We start from the raw sequence: 21,352 nt of genomic DNA, 5'->3' as shown, positions 1-21,352 counted from the left end.
ACTCCAGAACTGCCTGCTCTCCCAGGCTCCCCGAAACGGCAAGGCACCCCACCTTCTCAGGTGCCAAGGCCCCATACTCGCTGAAGTTGCCGCCCGCGTGAACCTGGGCCAGACCTGAGAGGTGGCTCCCCAGTGAGGGGCCCCAGGAAGGCCCAAGGGGCAAGGTCAACTCCCCGCCCCCGCCAAGAAATGAGGTTGAGAAGGATTTGGTGACTTTGACCGCAGGCCGGGGGGCATGCAGGCCCGGGGGGCACACAGCTCACGTACACCATCGGGGCTACTGGCTGCTTGGAGTTTATTTTCCACTTGGTGCAAGGCACATGGTTCCAGGGTGTGAGGAAGGCTTGCATGTGGCTTGGAGAGTAAAGAGTAGGATCCTCTCAACTTCCTTTTGGGTGTTTTGCTATTTTGATATAAAAGAACCCAATTGTTTCTGCTTGCGGCAGCCTGCCTAGTCTATGGGGAAGGGAGGGAAGGGGAGGGAGGGGCTGAGCCTAGCGCCTCCTGAAGCCTTGCGGTGGCCACTCAGGATGGCGGCCCTGTGTTGGTTTTGCCAGGCTGGCCACCAGGCTGCTTCCTCATGGCTTCCAGAGCCAAGTCGCAGGTGATCGTGCCAGGGGAGGCCTGGGGAGATTCCGAGCTGGGGGAGAGCTTGTGGTCAGAGGCGGCTTCCACCTGCCCCCATGTCCCATGCTGGCCCCCAGGAATGTGTCCTCACCGTTCTGGGGACTCCAACACTGTAGCCATGAACGGGAGAGTGGACTTCCCGAAGAAGAAGCTTGCCCACCAGTGACCCGGGTCGGCCTTGGGGAGACCTGAGAGGAACAAAGTGGGGTCGTGGTGCTGCTGCCCGCTCCGGGGGGGATGCCCCGATGGTGCCCCGCACCAAAGGGGGGTGGAGCTGCACTCACCCGGGTGGTGAGGGATGGCTTCCCCAGCATACTCCGCACTTCCGCAGGAGCTGTTACTGGAAGTGGAGCCCAGGCGGCCTGGAGAAGAGAGGCCTGGTCAGCTCCGCAGGGCACCGAGCGGCCTGCCCTGTCCACCGGGCCAAGCGCCGGCTAGGCAGAGCCCCGGGTCCTCGGCAGCCCTCCCCCCTCCCAGAGAAGACCTGCAGGGCAGGGGCGAGGGGCTTACTCACGCCGGTAATAGTCGTGGGTGGCCACGAGCGAGCCGCTGGAGGGGATGGCTGCCATGCCGTCGCTTGCGGGCTGGTGGGGACCTGCGCACGCAGGGGTCGGGGTGCCCCTCCGGTCACCAATGCCGCTCGGGAAGGGCGTTCCCCACTCGGGCTGTCCCCCCCCATCCAGACGCCGGGGTCAGGGCCGCCGGGTTGATTTACCGAGTGGGGGCGGAGGCCCGGCCGGCCGGGGCGGTCTCGCAGGTCGCGGGCGGCGCCAACCGGCCCGAACCGGCGGCGCGGGCGCAACAAAGGCGCTTTGTGCGCCGGGCCGCGGACCTGGGGCTCCGGGAACCCGCCGGCCCGGCCCGCCCCCACCCCGCGCCCCCGGCCGTCCGGCCTTCCGTCCGCCAGTCGGTCGGTCCCCCCAGCCGCGGCGAGCCCCCTCGGGCCCCTCGACTCGACTCCCGCGCCGCCCGGGTCCTCACCTCGGCGACGACCCCTCGAGGGCCTCGGCGCGCGATCACAGGTGGCGGGGACGGGGACGCTAGACCACGGAGCCCATTTGCAGGAGAGACCGCCGAAGGCCGCTCCGCGACCGAAGCGCACGCGGGGTGCGCACGCGCGGACGCGCCCGCTTGGATTCCGCCCCCTCGCCCCCCCCGCCCCCCCGCCCCCCCCCCCCCCCGGGCCAGGCCCCGCCCCAGCCCGGCCCAGACCAGCTTGTGCAAGACCGTTCCCCCCCCACCCCACCCCCGCCTCCCGCCTCCGCGAGGCCCCGCCCCCGACGGTTCTCGCAGGCCGGCCCTGGTGGAAGGCCAGCCCCACGGTGTCGTCCAATCTGGGGCGGCCTCGCCCTCCTACGTCCTGGAGCAGGGCCTGTCCGCCACCTCCCCTGCCCTGAAGGAAGCCTCTCTCCCGTCCCGGAGCAAGGCTTGTCCACCTTTCCGGGACCCGAGGTGGTCCACCCTGTCTCCACCTCTCCAGCCGTTTGGAGGCGGTGGGGGCCCTGGACGGTGGCCCGGTAGGTCCAGCCTCTGCAGTGTCCCTCTCTCTGGCCTCCTCCCCTGGGAATGGAGCCTGTCCCACTCTCACCCAGGACAGACGGGGGCCTCTGCTCTGCGGACCCGCAGCAGCGGTGGGCACTGGGTTGTAGCCAGAAGCTACTGTGTGCGTGGAGCCCTGCAGCCCTTCTGGACTTCAAAGCAGGTGTCCCCCACCCAGTTCTGGTGGCTCTGGAACCCACACCGTAGCCTCCAGCTTCGGCCTCCCTGCAGCCTGCTGCCCGCCAGGCCCAGGTTGCAGGAGAGGGTGGGAGTGGAAAGGCAGCAGGGGCAGAGAGGGAGGCTTATTGGAGCGGGTGGAGGTCAAGAGCTGTTATTTGGGGTGTCTCCAGCAGCTGGAAACAGACGCCCCCTGTTTGGGGCAACCCCAGAATGTTCCCCTGAAGAGTCTGGGGCCTTGCCACACCCTGGTTTGCCAGTCAGGAGGACGACTTCCTTCTGTGTTGTGGAAATCAGCTCTCACCCCTTCTCACAGGCCCCAAGCCCCAACCTCCCTCTTTGTTCTCTAGGCCCTGGCTGGGTGGTCTCTTCCCTGATGATTGGGAGGGTCTTGAGAAGTCTGTGGGGGCTTCAGGGAGAAGCCACGTGGAAGATCTCATAACCCTTTCCAGAAGATCTCATAACCCTTTCCGCCGGGCCTTCCCCATCTTCACACCCCCTCAAGCACCCCTCCAGGATTCCTGGGCCTCAGCCCAACTTCTCACTTAGCAGACAGGAAGTCAAGGCCTCAGGAGGGGAGGGCCTGGCAGGCCCTGGACAGGACCCTTTGGCTGGGTGGGGGTCAGGGCTGTCAGACTTTCTGACCATGACCTGGCTTGGGCAGCAGTGTGGCCTAGGGCACCCTCAGGGGAGCTGCAGGCTGGGTCATGCTCACTCCTTCTGCACCTCCTTCATCCCTCCCCCAGGGCCAGTCCCCTGCTCCAGGGGCTCTCACGCAGGGTCAGCAGGATCGCACACATGAAGGGGACACCATGACTGCGCAGGAGGGGCGTGTGTACCTGCCGGCTCACTCACATTCTGCTGCGTCCCCAAAGCCTGCTTCACGGCTGGTGACCTTCCCCTCTCATTGACTCTCAGTGTCTCCAGGCTGGCTTCCTGTCCCTGTTCAGGGGGCTAGTTCTGGATCATAAGCTAGGTGTGACTTCAGTGCAAACCAAGTTTAATTCTTGAGGGACACTTGCCACCCCCCGCCTCACCCTCGCACTCACCAAACCCAGAGTCTGGTAGTGGGTCAAATGCACCGAAGCCACACCATTGGGTTACGGGCTCTCTGGGGCCCGTGCTGGGTGCTGCCATCAGCTCTGCTCGGGGCCCCGTGGAGCTGCCTCTCTCCTCTGGTCTCAGCCCTGGAGCCAGGCCCTGACCACATGCTAGCCTGGAGTCCGTGGCAGAGCACCCCTGCCCAGCAGGCCAGCACGCACCCACCTAACTTGCCGGGTGCCCATGTCCCTGCCTGACTCACCTTCCCCTGAGGAGCACGACTGTGTGCTGGCAGCCTCTGGGCCCCATCCCGAGCTAGGGGCAGCTCCCGGTGGGCTTAGAGCGTGATTGGGTTTGGCGTTTTGGTTCCCAAAGCTGGCTGGGGAGGCTGAGTGCCAGCTGTATGCTGGGTGCTGTGGGGGAAACTGAGGCCAACAGCACCTGCCTTCACTGCCCAGTAAGGACACAGAGAGCCAGGCAGGGATGCTGGGGAGGGGTGTCTGAGTGAATTGTGGGAAGGGGGTTCTCGGGCCCTAACTCAGACCTTGCACTGTTCTGGTGCTCAGTACGTGGATCTGTTGAGTATGTACTAAGAGCAAATGGCTCAGCCAGGCAGACCGGAGCTCCTTGCAGTGGAAGGGCCAGTCCAGAGGGCAGGGGGACCCCACTTGGTGAGGTAAGACAGCGGGGTCTGAGGAAGGTGGCGATGGGGGGAGGGACCAGCAGGGAAGCTCGTAGAGCCTGGGATGGGGAGGGGCAGTGGTAGGACCTGAGACTGGGAAGGTAGCCCCCGAGGGTCACTGAGCAGGCAGATTGGTCAGTGCAGCTGATACCAGGAGGGAGGCACATTCTGGTAAGACCCAGGCTTGTCCCTCTCTGAAGGATCCTCAGCCATAGGGCTCTGCCCCTTCCCTAGACTCCCTTGTCCCCGTGGTCCGTGGCTGAGTCGTGGTGTGTCTCACTCACGCCTCCAACAGGACTGTGGTTTCAGGGCCCGAAGCTTGAGAGGCCAGCTGGAGGGGCCGGCCCAGGACCTTGGACAGCTCACAGGGCCAGGAAGTGGGTTTAGGGCTTGGGGCCAGGCCACAGTCTTGGAGGCAGTGAGGTGCCTCTTCTGAATCCGGGCATGGTGGTTATTCACCAGGGGCACAGCTTGGGGGGGGCAGTGAGGGCTGATGTCATCCCTGGGGGCCTGAGTACTCCCTGGGGGTGGGGAGAGCAGCAGTGGGAGCAGGAGGTCAGCCAGGACCCCTGGGGCAGACCCATCCTGTGGGGTCTGAGCAGAGAGAGCTGGGACTTGGGGGCTGCCCAGAAGGATGGGGCCAGTGTAGGGCTCCCAGGGATTCTGCGGGACGAGGCTGGGGGCTGGAGGCTGGTCTGGCCTTGCTGTCGGGCCTCCTGGCTGAGACCCATCTATCTGTTCATCCGGAGCTCATCGGAAGCCCACTGTATGCCAGGCAGTGCAAGGCCTGTGTGTGTAGAGGTGGGTGAGTGGACGCTCCGCCCGCCCCAGGCTCAGTCCCCAGAGGTTGAGAAGCTGCTATGGCAGTACCCGGAGCCCTGGCCCCTGGAGCCTTGGCACGCTGGGCTCTAGGTGTGGGGGGGTTGAAGCTCTGTCCGGCCTCCTGGGGGGGAGCAGTGGGCGAGATGTCCCAGTGGCTCCCCAGACTGGGCACACCCAGCATGGTACTCCCTCCACGTGGCCCTGCAGCTTGGGCTGGCCTGCCCCGGGGGCCTCAAAGCTCCTCCTTGCCGTGGGCTCACAAATAGTGCCGGCCCGCGGGAGAACTCTGCCATAGCAGCAGATCCAGGGCCCAGGCCTCCTGGGGGCTCCTCAGCCTGGGCGTAGGCCTGGGCCCCTGGGGGCAGAGGGTTCTGGGAGAAGTGGAGAGGGGCCTGGCCCTCCTTCTCCAGAACCCCATCCCGGGCAGAGCCGCCCCCATCAGATGGGCAGACGCTTCGGACGCTCAGAGCAGAGATCTGGAGGAACTCTCAGGCCGGGCCTCTCTCTAGTTGGGAGCTGTGACTTCCTGAGATTTTTCTCCCTGTTGCACGATTGAGAGCCTATCCCACAACCGCGTGGTAATGATCCACTCCGTGCTCTGCAATTCGATTTGATGGGATTCAGTTCCGTTCCCAGCGGCGCTCCAGCCCTCCTGCACCTGTTCAGGCCACAGGACACCCCCCCGGTGGGTGCAGACACGTGCTGGCTGTGGGACACTGGGCAGAGCCCCCGAGCCCATCCCCAGGGCCGAGGGCCAGGCCAGCCATGCCAAGGGTCACCCTGTGGTAGGCCATGTCTGGCAGCCTGGGCAGGCAGGGCACTTGGCCTCAACCTGGCCGTGGCCACCTCCCTTCTGGGGTTCCCTCTTGTAGAAGTGTCACAGGCCAGGGTCTCGGGAGCAGACACTGGGATGGAGACTGAGATGCAGGGTGCGTGTTGTGGGGGAGGTGAGGGGGCGGGGGCGGCGGGGCCAGTGGGGAGCCTTAGAGCGAGAAGGCACCATTGGGGTGACCCACGTCAGGCTCAGCTGGCAGGGCCTCCCCCCGACCCCCACACCGAGTCAGAGCTGCCCGGCGGAGGGAGTCCCAAGGCAAGGGGGCTCTGTGGCCAAGTCCAACCCTGAAGGAGCTGATAGTGAGGTGCTGACCACCCCCAGCCGGGCAGCGAGGCCTTCCCTGGAGGAGTGCGTCTCCTGTCTCTGCAGCCGGCTGGGCCAGCCTGACACAATCCACCACATCCTCAACCTCACCAGCGTCTTCAAGAACAGAAAATCGGAAAGGAGGTGTTTTTTCTGCACAGTGTAAACATAAAAGCTGCATTGACTAAGCTAAGAGGGTCGGGCATGCCAGTCCCTCCCCTGAGCGTCAGGGGCCCAGGAAGGGGGGCGTCCATCCCCAGCCTGTGCGTGGACTTCATGGGATGGCCCCGTGTGGGCTGTGGACCCGTCTGTGTCCTCCGAAGCACCGAGAGCAGAGTCAGGGCCGTCGTCCTGCTGGAGGCCCCCAGGTGTGGCTCCAACGCAGGGGGGACCTCGGCTCTGGGGCTGTGAGCCCTGGGGGGGGGGATCAGCCTCCACCTGGGGGGGTATAGTCCTCTGCCGGCTGTGAGGCCTGGGGGGGAATCGGCCTCCATGGGGGGGGATCGGCCTCCACCTGCTGTGAGGTCTGGGGGGGAATCGGCCTCCATGGGGGGGAATCGGCCTCCACCTGGGGGGGAATCAGCCTCCACCTGGGGACCTCACCAGCCGGCCGCTGCCCTTTAGACTGGGCAGTAACAACAGGTCAGCCCTTCCCTTCCACTGTCTCTGAGGGGACGGTGGCCCCTGTGCGTGGAGGGTTGTCAGGGGCTCAGGGTGGGCAGGGCTGGGTTCTGTGTCGGGAAGCAGCCCCTGAGCCTCCAGCCACTGGGAAAATGGTGGCAGAAAGATCATCCGGTGGGCCAGACGCGTGCATGCTGCACCAGTCTGGTCACACCCACGTGGGTGGGACACCTCTGCTGGAGGCCGAGTGGCTGGACACATGGCTGATGGCCACAGGCTCCCGCAGGGTGGCCCTGGAGTCGCTGGGATCGGGGCTCTATTCCCAATAGTGCGGCAGCCATGTGACATCCTGGAATCCTGGAGCCTCCGCTCCCTTCTGGGGAGAATGGGAGCGGTCACGGTGCCTTCTTAACAGCTGTGCTGGGAGGGGCAGGGCTCACAGTGGTCCCTGGTGACCGGGCACTGTTGCTGTTGGAGGGCCTGGATTGTTACTGTGGCCGCAGGTGTTTGGGGTGAAGCAAGGCCAGGGCTGGGGCTCCCGGGGCTCAGCTTACTCCTGGAGAAGGAGGCTCCCCACTGAGACCACAGCAGCCCAACCTTGCCCCCCACCTTCGGGTCAGAAGTCTCCTTCCCCAGGGCAGCTACTGCCGGATTCCCTAGCACGAGCATGAGCCTCTGTGGGTGATGTCACCATTTGCAGAAGAAAATAAAGCTCCTGACTAATATTTGGTGAATGCTTACTACGTGGGGGCACTTTGTGTGGCCAGATGATGTCCTGGGAGCAGCCACTCAGCCGCCGTTCCTGTCGTCTTACCTGTGAAATGGAAAGAGCCTGATTCACGTGCTATTTTGAGGTTAAGATGCTTCGCGTCAATGCTTAGACAGTACCGAGCACGCAGCAGGTGCTCAGTGAAGGTTAGACGTGATCTTTATTAATAGTGCTCTTCACTGCTGGAAATACCTAATTTGTTTGCTAGTTTGTTAAGCACAATCTACGGGAATAGAGATTGTATCTCTTGTGTTCCCAATGGCTAGGAAAGAATCCGTCATGCAGTAGACATTTAATAAATATATTTGATGAAAGCGTGAATTGAGTAATAAAAGATATTACGGATTTCCAGCATGAAGGGGTGAGGAGGTCAACAAACCTTCTCCCCAAAACGCAACTATAAAGCTGGAAAGAACTATCAGAAACAACCATTTTAGTGCTCTGAAACTCAACCCAAGGCACACAACAAACCGAAAAGAGTTCATTCATTAAAAATACTGAACTTCAGGATAAAATCCAAAATTACTGGGCATAAAAGCACCAGGAAAACGCAACACAGTGGAGACAATGCAGCAAACACAGCGCTGAGAAGCCCAGATGCTGGCCGTTCTGACAAAGAGGCTTTAAAGCCGCTGTTGTAAAAACGCGCCCACAAGCGATTGTGAGTACTCGCATCAGATGACGGGGAAGGAGCGCTGGCAAAACCCAACATCCATTCATGGTAACGACTCAGCAAGTGAGAAATAGAAAAGAAGGTCTTCAATCTAACACAGAGCATTGATGGAGAACTGACAGCAAGCACGTCCAGCATTGTGCACGATGGAGAAAGACCACGTCTTTCCTCCAGGACCGGGGACAAGGCGGGGATGTCCACTCTTGCTGAAATTACTCAACACCTGCTGGGCGTCCTAGGACAATAAGGCAAGAAAAAGAAACAAAAGGCATACGGATTGACAATGAGAAATAAATCCATCCCTGTCCACAGACAGCACGATGGTCTGTCATCAAGGAGCCCACAAAAAAGCTGATTGAATAAACGCGGTGAGCAAGATGCACGGTCAGTCAGTCGTCTGTCTATATGCTAGCAATTTACAGCTGGAAACAGACATTTCAAGAAATACCGTTTATAATAGATACCCTCTGTCCATGAAACACTTAGGTATAAGCCTAGCAAAATGTTTATGTATGTCAAAAATAAAATGCTAATGAAAGAGACCAAAGAAGATTAAGTAAACAGAGACTCAACACAGTAAAGACGTCCATTCCCTGCAAATCGATGTCTAGACCTAATGCGTGCCGATAACGACTCCAGCAAGATTTCTGAAGATCTAGACGAGCAGATCCCCAAATTAGTGTGAGAAGACAAATGAGCTGTAATAACTGAAACATTTTTGGAAAATAAGAATATGGCGAAATTGCAGTACCCAAGTCCTTTCATTGAGGGTAAAGTTCCCGTGCCAATAATTTAGCACGTTCACAGCGTTGCGCCACCATCCCCCGCTCCTCTTCTTCGCGCCCCCTCAGCCGCCCTCAGCCCCCCACCCCCCGCCCCGCGACCACTAACCTGCCTTCGGTCTCCGTGGAATCAGACAGTGTGTGGTCTCCTGTGTCTGGCCTCTTTCCCTCGGCCTGGTCTTGTCAAGGTTCATCCACACTGTACCATGGCTCAGTACTTTCTCTTTTTCATAAAAATTTCTGCTGTGGGAAAATACACGGAACAAAATTTACCACGTCAACCATTTTTCATCGTGTGGTTCCGTGGCATTATATGCGCTCCCAACGTTGTGCGGCCCTCCCTGCCACCTGCCTCCATGCACGCTCATCCTGTGGAACTGAGACTCTGTCCCCGTTAACACTAACACACCCCCGACCCCGTTTCCCCTCGTCCCCCTGACTTAGGCCTCAGTACCTCCTGTGGGTGGGGCCGCGTGGTAGTGGTCTGGCTGTGGATGGAGCACTCACTGGGCAGGGCGCCCTCGCACTCCCTCCGTCTTTATCTCCTTTCCTGCCTCCGGCTTAGGGTTTAGCTTGTGCTTGTCTTTCTAGTTTCTTAAGTCTGAACGTTACCATGTTGACAGGAGACCTTTCTTGTGCTTTCACCTGTGTTTATCGCCATAAATAACCTCCTCGGCACTATTTTTGCTGCATCTCGTAAGTTCCGGTAGGTTCTGTTTTCCTTTTCTCTCATCTCCAAGTGTCTTCTGAGAGTCCTGTGGCTTCCCCTTTAAGAGCATGTTGTCTAATTTCTACAAACTTGAAAATTTCCCAGTGTTACCTCTGCTACTGGTTTCTAACTTCATCCTATTGTGGCTCAAGATCCTTCGTGGAAATATCTTTTAAAATCCACTGCGACTTAATTTGTGGCCTGACATCCGGTCTCTGCTGGAGACCGTCCCGGGTGTCCGCAGGTGCCGCTGGGTGGCGTGTTCCGTGTGCGTCTCTGACCTGCTTGGTTTGTGGCGTGAAGTCCTCTGTTTCCTTACTTACCTTCGTCTGCTTGTCCCACTCATTATGGCAGCTGGAGGACTGATGTCTCCAGCTGTTGCTGTAGAAATGTTTGCTTCTCCCTTCAGTTCTGTCGGTTTTGCTTCCTACATTTTGCTGATCCGTTATTAGGTACGTAGCGAGTAATTACATTGAACATCGTTTCATGCGCCTATCGACCGTTTGCAGATCTACTTTGGATAAATGTTTATTCAGATCCTTTGCCCATTTTTAAATTGAGTTGTGTGCCTCTGTTATTGAATTGTGAGAGTTCCTTATATTTGCTGGATACTAGGCCCTTTTCCAATGTGATTTGTAAATATTTTCTCCCATTCTGTAGGTTGTGTTTTCACTTTCTTGTGTCCTTTTTTGTACAAAAGTTAAAATTTTGATGAAGTCCAGTTTACCTATTTTTTCTTTTGCTGCCCATGTGTTTGGTGCCACATCTATGAAACCACTGCCAAATCCAAGGCCTTGGAGACATACATCCATGTTTTCTTCTAACAATTCTAGAGTTTTATTGGGCCTTTGATCCATTTTGAATTAATTTTCATATTTGGCATGAAGTAGGGGGTCTAGATTCACTCTCTCTCATGTGTTTCCCAGTTACCACCCAGTCCCTCCACCATTGTTGGAGAGACCGTTCTTCCCACACACTGTGTTTAGCAATTGTTATAAAACTACAACAATAAGGTCAGAGTGGTCTTGGTAAAGAGATGGGCACATAAATCAATGTGACAGAACCGTGTCCAGAAACAGCCCTCCCACGCACATGTCCAGCTGTGTTTTGAGAAGATGCAAAAGCAATTCAACAGAGAAAGTATCATCTTTTCAATAAGTGGTGCTGGGAGAATTGGGCATCCTTATGGAAGAATAATAAAACTTGACCTAAATCTCATATCTTACACAAAAATTAACTCAAAATGGGTAATGTATCTAAATGTGAAATGTAGGGACACCTGGGTGGCTCAGCTGGTTAAGCGTCTGCCTTTGGCTCAGGTCGTGATCCCAGGGTCTTGGGATCACGTCATTACACGTCAGCGGGGAGCCTGCTTCTCCCTCTCCCTCTGCTCCTCCCCTGACTTTCTCTCTCAAACAAATAAATAAAATAAATAAAATCCTCAAAAAAATGTGAAATGTAGAACTATACAACTTTAGAGGAAAATATGGGAGGAAAGTTTTGTGACCTGGGGTTAGCCAATCACAAAAGCATGAACAGCATGATCCATATAAGAAAAATATGGATGCACTGGATTTCATCAAAATTGAGAATTTTTGTTCTGTGGAATGACACCGTTAAGAGAATAAAAGACAAGCACAGACAGGGAGAAAATATTTGCGAATTGAATATCTAACAAAGAGTTTTTATCCAGAATACATGAAGAACTCTCAAAACTCAACACTGAGAATATACAACCCAATTAAAAATTGGGCTAAGAATCTGAATAGACATTTCTCTGAAGAAGATACATATATGGCCAATAAACGCATGAAAGGGTGCCCAACATCATTGGTTTTAGGGAAATGCAAATCAAACTCACAATGAGATGTCATTTATGCTTATAGAATAACTGTAATCAAAGAGACAGACGGGAGTGCCTGGGTGGCTCAGTCGGTTAAGCGACCGATGTTGTTTTGGCTCAGGTCCTGATCTCAGGGTTGTGGGATCGAGCCCCACATTGGGCTCCGCACTCAGCGGGGAGTCTGCTTGAGATTTTCTCCCTCTGCCCCTCCCCTCAAATAAATAAGTAAATCTTAAAAAAAAAAAAAAGACTGACAGTAACCAGTACTGGTGAGGATGAGGAGACACCAGAACCCTCCGGTGTTGCTTCGGGAAGCAAGATGGTGCAGCTGCTGTTGAAGACAGTCTGGCTGTTCCTTGAAAGGTTGGGAATGCTCGCCCGGCAGTTTTACTCCTAGACACCTACCCTGGGTGAATGAAAACAGACGTCCACAAAGCAGACTCGGACATGAGTGTTCACAGCAGCATCCAAATGTCCATCATGTGGTCAAAGATGAACAAAATGTGGTATAACTAATCAACGAGGTATCATCTGGCAATTAAAACAGGGAATGAGGTGCTGATACACACTGCAGCATGGGAGGGCCTTGAACACGTGCAAGGGAGCTGGCCGTGAATGACCACACGTCACGTGACTCCATCTATATGGAATGTCCAGCACGGGCAAATCCATAGTGGGCTTGGTTTAAGGTAGGGGAGGGATGGGAGTGGTCACCACATGCTACAAGTTTTCTTGTGGGGTGATGAAAATGTCCTAAAAGTGGTTTATGGTGATGGTTGCACGACTCCAAATACACCAAAAGCCACCGAATTATACATTTTAAATGGATGTACTTGTGGTATGTAGATGATATCTTGATAAAGTTTTTTTTTTTTTTTAAGGGATAAAGACCTGAACAGAACTTCATGAAAGAGGACATGCCCATCAGCGGATGGGAAGCTCTTCGATGTCATCAGCCATCAGAGAAATGCAAGCTAAACCCTCAACGAGATGGCATTACACGCCCACAAGAACAGCTGAAAGGACCATCCAACCAGCAGTTCCAAGGGCTACTGAGGATACGGAGCACCTGGGGCTCATACACCCCGCTGTGGGCATGCAGGACGGGACCGTGGTCTGGAGACGGGCTTGGCAGTTTCTGGAAAGGTTAAACATTCACCTGCCGCACAACCCAGGAGCCCCACTCCTGCCATTTGTCCCAGAGAAACCCAAACATGTTCATACAAAAACTTGTGTACAAAGGCCGATGGCAGCTTTATTCCTAACTGCCCAAACTGGAAACCACCCAAATGTCATTCAGGGGAGGAGCGGAGAAGTAAACAGAGGTCTATCCACACCTGGAATCTTATTCACTGACAAAAAGGGATGAATGGTTGACACACAACCACCCAGATGAATCTCAGATGTTATGCGGAGTGCAGGAAGCCCTGCCCAGAGGCGGGTAGCATACGTTTCCGTCTCCGTGTTGGTCTCACGACAGTGCTCGCCTGGCAGAGGACAGATCAGCTGTGAGAGGTCTGAGTATAGCCGGAGAGCGAGAAGGAGGGTTTTGGGGGATGGATCACTCTGTGTCCTGGTCGATGTAGCTATAGGAATCTGGACATGTGCTAACATTCATATAACTGTATATTTCCCAAGGAGTTCTCTGGATAATAATTTAAAGAGACAAAAAAATTTTTTTAAAGATTTTATTTATTTATTTGATAGAGAGAGACACAGTGAGAGTGGGAACACAAGCAGGGGGAGTGGGAGAGGGAGAAGCAGGCTTCCCGCGGAGCAGGGAGCCCGATGAGGGACTCGATCCCAGGACCCTGAGATCATGACCTGAGCCGAAAGCAGACGCTTAACGACTGAGCCACCCAGGCGCCCCTAAAAAAGATAAAAATTAAAAAATAATTTTTTAAAAAGATTTTATTTATTTATTTGACAGAGAGAGAGACAGCGAGAGAGGGAACACAAGCAGGGGGAGTGGGAGAGGGAGAAGCAGGCTTCCCGCGGAGCAGGGAGCCCAATGCGGGGCTTGATCCCAGGACCCTGGCATCATGACCTGAGCCGAAGGCAGACGCTTAATGACTGAGCCACCCAGGCGCCCCAAGAAATAATTTATTATTATTATTTTTGAAGATTTTATTTATTTATTTGACAGCACGAGCAGGGAGGTTGGGGAGAGGGAGAAGCAGGCTCCCTGCTGAACCAGGAGCCCGATGAGGGGCTCGAACCCAGGACCCTGGGATCATGACCTGAGCCGAAGGGAGACGTGTAACCGACTGAGCCACCCAGGCGCCCCTAAAAAAAATAATTTAAAAAGCAGAACCATCATGGTAAAAATTGATAAGAGTCATCAGTGAGTGCTAGGCTGAGAGAGGGATTTTGAAGAGGAACAGGATATTTATAGAACCCAAGGTACATCCCCATTAATTAGCTAATAATTACAAAGGGAAAATATAAGTTTACTATAGAAAAAGCTAGTGGCCACCCCCTTCCCTGGGTGACGCAGGATAACATCAGCACAAATGAGCAAACTGATGTCAGGCAGCTTCCCTTCGGATGCGCTGGGAGGAATCCATGTTGCTCTGCTGGAATTCTGTGCAGAAAAATAAAACTTGAATTTCTTGGTGCAGAAACATCAGAAAAGCCAAGAGAAGGCCATCTTCAAGACACCTGGCCTGAGCTCTTAAAACACATCAGTGTCACAAAAGACACACACGGCAGAGGGGCTGCTTCCAATGAAAGGGGACGTGCGTGTGAAGCCAGCGTGTGGTCCTGGAGGGGAAAACAGAGCTGCGGGCCGCACCACTGGCAGGGGGGGCACCACTGGGACCGGGACTGAGGACTGAAGTGCGTAGGAAATACAGACTCGGCTGCTGAGGAACAAAGGCAGTGACTTAGGCAACCTCTTCCCAGGTGGTTCAGAAAAAAGAGTATGTATAGACCCGGAGAGAAAGAGAGAGAGAGAGAATGACTACACAGGTCCGTGGACATCGACGATCGGCGGGTGTGGACGGAGGCAACGCTTGGGACACCTACTCTGGCAACTTTTCTCTAAGTCTGAAGTTGTTTCAGCATAAAAAATGGACACGTGTTACTTCTGCTTCTGCTTCTGACCACAGAGCAGTGGCAGGTAGCCGGCCAGCCCGCCTCCACGAGCGGCTGTGGACCCAGACGGCAGGCCCACGGGCGGGTCACCGCTCCAGGCAGAGGGCGGAGGCAAGTGGGCTGAGAGGCAGGTGCGCAAGCCCGCTGACGTGTGGGGAGCTGCTCGGCATGTGGAAGTGCATGGGCTGTGGCTCGAGGCTGTGGCTCAGGCTGGGGGAGGCCACTGGAGGCTTCCCAGATGGCGGATTCTGTGGTCTCCGTACTAGTATCTATTGCTGCATAACAAATTACCACAGATTCAGGGACTTTATAAAACATGCGTTTATTACACATACCTGGCTCTGGGGTTGGGAGTCCAGGCATGGCTTACCTGGGGCCTCTGCTCAGGGTTTCAAAAGGGTTCAGTCAGGCTGTCGGGGTCCTTCTGAGGCTCTTCTAAGGTCACATGGCTGTAGGACTCAGGTCCCCACTTTTTTTTTTTAAGATTTTATTTATTTATTTGAGAGAGAGAGAATGAGAGAGAGAGAGCACATGAGAGGGGGGAGGGTCAGAGGGAGAAGCAGACTCCCCACTGAGCAGGGAGCCTGATGCGGGACTCGATCCAGGGACTCCAGGATCATGACCTGAGCCGAAGGCAGCCGCCTAACCAACTGAGCCACCCAGGCGCCCCAGGTCCCCACTTTCTTTTGACGGACAGCTGGAGGCCACTCTCAGCTCTCAGGGGCTGCCCACAGTCTCCTGACATGTGGCCCCTACTGGCCTTTCCACATCCTGGTAGCTCACTTCTTCAAGGCTGGTAGGAGAGTCCCTCGCTCCGGTCTATCTGCCAAGATAGAGTCTTAAATAACGGAGGCCAATCAGGGGAGTCGGGGCTCACCACCTTTGTCATATTCCATTGGCTAGATGCAAGCCACAGCTTCCTTCTGCACTCACAGGGAAGAAATTATTCCAGGGCATGGATCCTGGGGGGACAATTAGTTTATGTCTATCATTGGCTGAGATCGGAACCAAAATACCCTAAGACAAGCCATGCTGGGCAGCACTGGGGTTTGGACCCAGCTAGGGTGGAGAGACTTGGATTTATGTTTTTAAGAGAAAAGACTACAGGGGCACCTGGCTGGCTCAGTCATGCAGCATGTGATTCTTGATTCCAGGGTCTTGAGTTCAAGCCCCACGTTGGGTGCAGAGATTACTTAAATAAATAAAAACTTAAAAAAGAGAGAGAGAGAAAAGACTACAACCTACAGTAATGTCTAGTCTAAGACCATCTAAGAAACGTTAAAGCTGAGCCCCACGAAGAGCTGGGGACCAAGATTGAAAGTTGAATCTTACCGACCTGAGGGGCTTGGAAGACCTGCGGGGTGTTCTGCAGACCAGCATGAAAGCATGAAAACAAGCCCCACAGGTCCAGTGATCGAATGGCTGCTAAAACAAGAACCAAGAGTCCTCAGAGGAAGAGAACAGGATCCAGAGTCTTCAGACTTCAGCCAAAAATTACTGGATGTGCAAAGAAAGGAAAATTTCCTTATAGTCAAAGAAAAAAAAGCCAGGTATCAATTTTCTCTCAGCTATAAGTTCATCCTTCATTGCCTGCCCTACAAAATGCATCTGCTCCCCATAAAGTAGAAATGCTCACCGTTGTCCCTCAGCACAGGGCAGGGATTGAGCCTAGAGGCCGTAAGCGAATGACTGGAGGAACACACACCCAGTGGCTCAGAGCTCCGCCCCTGGGGTATACTCGCGCAAGAGCATCCACAGGGGGACAGACGGCTTTGTGGCAGTTCGAACTTGGAAATGGAACGCTACCGAGCAGTGAAGACGAACGGCACGGAGGAATGTCTGAAACCCGGGGGCCTGCGAGAGAAGCCGGACACAAGGATCCAAACTGCACAGACCATGCCTATGAAGTTTGCAGGCAGACGACGTGATCTGTGGTCTAGGAAGTCAGGACAGCGGTCACCTTGGAGGGCATGAGGGGGTGTTTATTTCTTATCTGGGTGGTCAGGTACATTGGTCATTCGTGCACTTTTCTCTAAATATTCCCAAGGACAGTCCCCCCGGCCTCCTCCCCAGACAAGGGCCAGCCTCCTCGGTCTGGCCAGTGTGTGTTTCCCGGGGAAGGGGAGGCTCTGGGCTTCCACCACTGATGGGGAGAAGGATGCCACCTACAGCCTCCTGTGCTGTCACCCTAGGACACCCACGAGGCCTCCTGCTCTGCGGGCAGGTTATTCCCAATCGCCCAGTGCAGGGATGCTCTATCTACTAGGTGAGAACATAGGGTCCAGAGTTGCTAAGGAGCTTCAGGGTCCCCAGGGCAGTCCCACCTGGAGACGCTCCTCCTTGAACTGAGCACCGTGGCCTCTGCCTCCACCACCTGAGGAGAGGGCAGTGGGCCTGCAGACCCTCCCCAGCTTCTCCCTCTGTCTCTCTGTCCCACCGTAGAGAGGCTGGCCCCTCCCCTGGGCTCTCCAGGGGCCCCGCAGCCTGCAGTGGACCTCATGGGAGGGCCTGGCCACTCCCTCCTCATGCTGCCAGGCTGGAGCCCGGGACTCTCCGGGAGCTCAGAGGGCAAAGCCCGCCAGACCCCTTCCCCGGAAGCAGGTGGGCGCTGGGCAGGGGTGGAGCCCTGGAGTTGGCAGGACGCTGCCCTCCCAAGCACAGGTGACAGTAACCTGCTCCAGCGAGCTGCGCTCTGTCATCATGGCAGCAGGTCCTGCTGCGCTGGGCAGGTACCCACGGGGCCACAGACAGCTCCTGTGGCCCAAGTGCTGGCGGTGGAGAGGGCAGGCCGGGCTGACCTCTCCCTTCTCTGAGGGGCTCCGTCCCCTTCCCTGGGCTTCCCTGGCACACTGAGGTCGGCCTCATACCCTCCCAGACTCCCTGGGTTTCCTAGGGTGGCCTGGTGGGGGCCTGGATTGTCTAGGAAGTCACCAGCGCCCCGTGCCACTTGACCCAGGCACCCAGCACTGGGCTGGCCGTTTGGTGGGGCCCTTGCCTAGCCTTGGGGTCTAGCTGGGGTGCAAGCGGCGCGCCCGCCGCCCCCTCTCCAGCCCCGGCCCCGCCCCCGGGCCGCGCCGCCAGGGCTCGGCCCCGCCCACCACCCCCGGAGGCGGGGGGGGGGGGGGGCGGGGTTGGGAGGGCAAGGACTTCTCTGATTTGGGGCCGTGATCTTACTTTTCTGAGGGAAGTTCAACAGCCAAGAGCGCCTCCTCGCCATGGAGAACACTTGATTTGCGGCCTCACGGGCAGCTCAGTTCCCCGGCGGGGAGCTGGGGGCGGGAGGAACTTGTCCCCAAGGCCGTCCTGGGTCGTGCTGCCCAGGTAGGCTGGGAGATGAGATGAGACTGACCCCACAGGGGAGGGTGAGCACGGATGTCCTGGGGTCAGAGGGAAGCCTGGCACCCCAGGCCAGGAGTTGAGGTCATTCTGAGACCCCCCAAGGCTGGAGGGTGCTCTCAGCCCTGACCCCCACCCTGCCCCCAAGCCACTGCCTGGGCAGCAGCTACCAGGGTGACCACTGGCCTTGGCCCCCACAGGAAGGCACATGCACAGGTGGTCAGTTATGCATTCGCAGGTTATTATTAACCAAGCAGTGACATCACCGGCAGCCAATAGGAGCAGGGTTTATTTCCAGGCTGACAGCTTGATAACGGTTAATTTTAGCTGGATCTTCTTTCCCCAGGCTCATGAAACCTCAGCCAGCCAAAGAGGGGGCTGCCTGTGTCTCCCCAAACAGCTCATGGCTGGGGGCACCTGGGGGCATCGGGAGGGGACTAAGGGGGCCCGCCTGTACCCCTTCCCCCTGCCCTACTCCCCAGAAGGTGGGCTGTGAGGCTGCACCAGGCTGATGGGCCTCTTCTTTGCTCATCCCACCCCCCCAACACACACACCCATACCCCTCGTTGCTATGGGGGCCATTGTGACAGGTGGCTCAGATTTGGGAGAAGGAGGGCAAGGGGGAGGGGGAGGGGAGGAGCACAGGTGGGACCCATTTGGCTTCTGTCCAGAAGTAACATGGGCCTGGCTCAGGCCTTCCGAGCTGACTGTAAGTTCTGCCCTCCTTGGCTGTGACCTTGGGCGCCGTGGTTTGCCTGTCTGTGTCCAGTGGACTCTTGGTCAATGGGTGCTCGGCGGCCTGGTAGCCCCGCCCAGCGCTTGGTGAACTCGCAGGGCTTGGTGACTGGGATTCTGTAGTATTTAGTATTCAGCACTAGTCAATGACCAGTAGTTACTAAGTACTATGCAGTAGGTGGTACTTGTTAGTTTTCAGGGCTACGCAGTGGTTAGGGCTTCTTTAGCACTGTTGGCGTGTTGTTATTCAGCATTCATTATACCTTATTTACTCTCAGGTCCAAGTGAGCTCGAGTATCTCTGGGTGGTGGCGGCCGAGGGGCCAGGCCCCTAGGGCCCTGCAGGCAGCCCACCTGCGGGTGGATGGGGCACATCCTGGGGACACAGAGGCACTTTGGAGAAACCACCTGAGACCCCTGCTGGGGGCCGGCACGCTGGACCTTCAGGGAGGACGCTGCATTCCACCAGCAGTGGCCACCGCCCTGGGCAGCATGGCCTTCTGGCACAGGCTAGCCCCAGGGTGACTTGGTTCCCACGGGGCTGACAGCAGTGGGTGAGCCAGGAGCGGCTGGGTGCAGCTCAGACCTGCTTGGGGGCTGGTCTGCAGGCAGCCCAGGGTCCTGGGTGCTGGTGGCCTCTCTGGGGAAGTTGGGGTGGACGTCCCCAGGGACCTGGGCCTCCTGCAGTGGTTTGGCCCATCCCAGCTTCATCCGATCCCAGTGTCTCCCAAATCCCTGCTAACCTTCAGGCAGGAGGGACGCATCAAATATAGAGGGCAGCTGGGTGGGGGTGGGGTGGGTCTCCATTGCTTGCCAGGAGTTTATTTTTAATCCTGGCTCCTGTTTGATAGGATCAGCAGCACTTGGAAGTGCCCGGAGTCATCTGTGAGCCCCTCCCTGCCCAAAACGGTTAGGAGTGCCTCTGTCTGTAGGGGCAGACCACCCCCCCCCCGCCCCGCCCATGACAGCCCAGTGGGAGAGCCTGGGCTGGGGAGACCGGCTTGGCCCATGACCACTGCCCTGGGCCCCTTTACCTGCTGGCCTGCTGGGGGTCACATCTCTGAGGGCTCTCTCAGGCATTGCCCCAGTGGAAGGTGCTGGACACTGGGCCTCTGCTCTCACCCACTCACCTTGCTTGACCTTCTCCCAGACCTTGCAATGACAAAGATGAATCAGACAGGAGTGGTTGATTGATGGGAGATGTGGCCATGCGGAGAGATGCTAGTGGGTCAAGAGGCCTGTACACTTGGTTTTCACACAACACAGGACTGCCCATTGCTCTCCTTAAAACCCATGTTGGCCATTACCCTGGTCTGCCCAGGACCCTCCAAGATCCCCCCACCCCCACTTTCTACAGAACCAGCCCCCCGGTGGCTCAGCACTCTGATCACACTGGGGCCAGGAGCGAGGGCAACTCTGCTTCGTGGGAACCCCTTCCCACTCATGCCCACCAGGGCAGCCTGGGAAGGTATCAGTGGGCCCTGGGAACAGACTTGAAATATTCCCTGCATGGAGAGAGGCCCAGGGTGGACAAGAGTCCTTTCCAGGAGCCTCAGAGGGCGGGTGGTTGAGGTGGATCTGCTAAAGAGCCTCAGGCCACTTGGCCAAGCTGAGGGGACCCTGGAGACACGGTTTTCAGGCCATACCATGGGGCCTAGTTGGGGGCATGCCAGGGTGAGCCCATGTGGCAGACACACGGGGACAGGGGGCCTGAATGCAAGCCGATTTCAGGGTCCCAAAGGAAGAAGGACCTGCAGGTCCTGGGCCACGCTGGGGAGACAGAACAGGTTCATTTGTTCATTAGGAACCAACCACATGCAGGGCCGGGTCTGGCCCTTGGGAGAAGCGGGCCAGGGCATGGCCCAGACCCTAGCCTCAGCCCCTGCCCCTCCTGGTTGAGGCCTGCCCTGCCCTTTCCTGTCCCTGGGGCTGGCCCCATCCCCAAAGACCTCCTTTTATGTTTGGAGTGCCTTTCCACCTCTTCTCTCCAGCAGTGCCTGAGCCTGGCGACTTGGCCTCTGCTTCATCCGTCCTCCATCTCTTGCTGTTTCTCTCCCGTTGCCGCTCTCCATCTCTGCCCCTCCCTCCTTTCCGTCTCCCTCCCCCTGCCCCGTGCTCCCCGCGCCTCAGGCCGTCTGTGGTCTCCCTGCTTGCAGTCCCTCCGGGTGCGGGTGCGTCTGGAGTCCGCGCCTTTGCAGCTCGATCCCTCGCCGCATCTTCCTCTCGCGTCCCTGTCGCGCCCGCGCGCGTCCGCGGGTCCCCGTATCCCTGCATCCCTCGCGTCCCCGCCGCGGCCCCGCCCGCCCCGCCCCCCCGCCCCCCCGCCCGCCGGTACCGCATTGCCGTACTGCAGGGGCGCAGTGCATTGCGCCCGCTCCGTCAATAGGTGGACCCCCTCCTGGAGAGATAAAACCGCGGGCGCCGGCGCCGCCAGTCCCTCTGGCTGAGACCTCGGCTCTGGGTAAGGACGCTCGGCCTCCGGGGCTCCGCCTCCGCCCCCAGCCTTCCGCAGAGGGTTTTCTCTCCGGGGACCGGACCTGGGGCAGAGAGGGGCCAGGCTGACGCCTGGCGAGGCTGCGCTGCTCGCTCCGGGCTTCGTTCGGCCAGCCATCCCACGCGCCCGGACCCGGCACCAGGGGTCGGTCCCCGCGGGCGACCAGGGGTGGGGTGGGTAGGTGGGGGCACCGCGGTGGTTCTTGTTTATGCGGTGGTGGCGTCTGGGGACCGGTCTTCTGGGCGCGGCGATCGTGTTGCAGCCATGAC

At 57.3% G+C, this 21,352-nt stretch overlaps 1 protein-coding gene and 1 long non-coding RNA gene across 3 annotated transcripts; both read right to left on the bottom strand.

The window, feature by feature from the left end:
• Positions 1–278: 278 nt before the first annotated feature.
• LOC144379307 (pancreatic progenitor cell differentiation and proliferation factor-like) lies at positions 279–1,772 on the bottom strand. 2 transcript variants are annotated; one of them, XM_078057383.1, is made up of 5 exons: positions 1,609–1,772; positions 1,142–1,292; positions 912–989; positions 719–815; positions 279–640 (listed from the first exon to the last, which is right to left on the bottom strand). In XM_078057383.1, the coding sequence occupies exons 2-5, from the start codon at positions 1,194–1,196 to the stop codon at positions 526–528; spliced, it is 345 nt and encodes a 114-aa protein (XP_077913509.1). In that variant the 5' UTR covers positions 1,197–1,292; positions 1,609–1,772; the 3' UTR covers positions 279–525. The 2 variants fall into 2 exon arrangements, with proteins under 2 accessions (XP_077913509.1, XP_077913508.1); XM_078057382.1 differs by having other exon boundaries at positions 1,142–1,222.
• Positions 1,773–13,592: 11,820 nt separating this feature from the next.
• LOC118531159 (uncharacterized) lies at positions 13,593–20,873 on the bottom strand. Its single transcript, XR_013441553.1, has 3 exons — positions 20,568–20,873; positions 19,624–19,741; positions 13,593–14,988 (listed from the first exon to the last, which is right to left on the bottom strand). It is a non-coding gene; the product is annotated as an uncharacterized LOC118531159 (long non-coding RNA).
• Between the last annotated feature and the right edge of the window lie 479 nt (positions 20,874–21,352).

Source organism: Halichoerus grypus, chromosome 10, assembly GCF_964656455.1.
Source record: "Halichoerus grypus chromosome 10, mHalGry1.hap1.1, whole genome shotgun sequence".
NCBI classification, from domain to species: domain Eukaryota; kingdom Metazoa; phylum Chordata; class Mammalia; order Carnivora; family Phocidae; genus Halichoerus; species Halichoerus grypus.
The sequence above is the reverse complement of the archived record's forward strand: the minus strand, read 5'-3'. Positions and strand labels throughout refer to the sequence as shown.

What these genes read in the sequence shown, in the direction of transcription:
- LOC144379307 (XM_078057383.1), bottom strand. Translation starts at nt 1,196, where the DNA reads ATGGCAGCCATCCCCTCCAGCGGCTCGCTCGTGGCCACCCACGACTAT. An exon ending in AGCCATCCCTCACCACCCGG is followed by an intron (nt 816 to 911) that starts GTGAGTGCAGCT and finishes TGTTCCTCTCAG; the next exon opens with GTCTCCCCAAGGCCGACCCG. An exon ending in GTGTTGGAGTCCCCAGAACG is followed by an intron (nt 641 to 718) that starts GTGAGGACACAT and finishes GCTCTCCCCCAG; the next exon opens with CTCGGAATCTCCCCAGGCCT.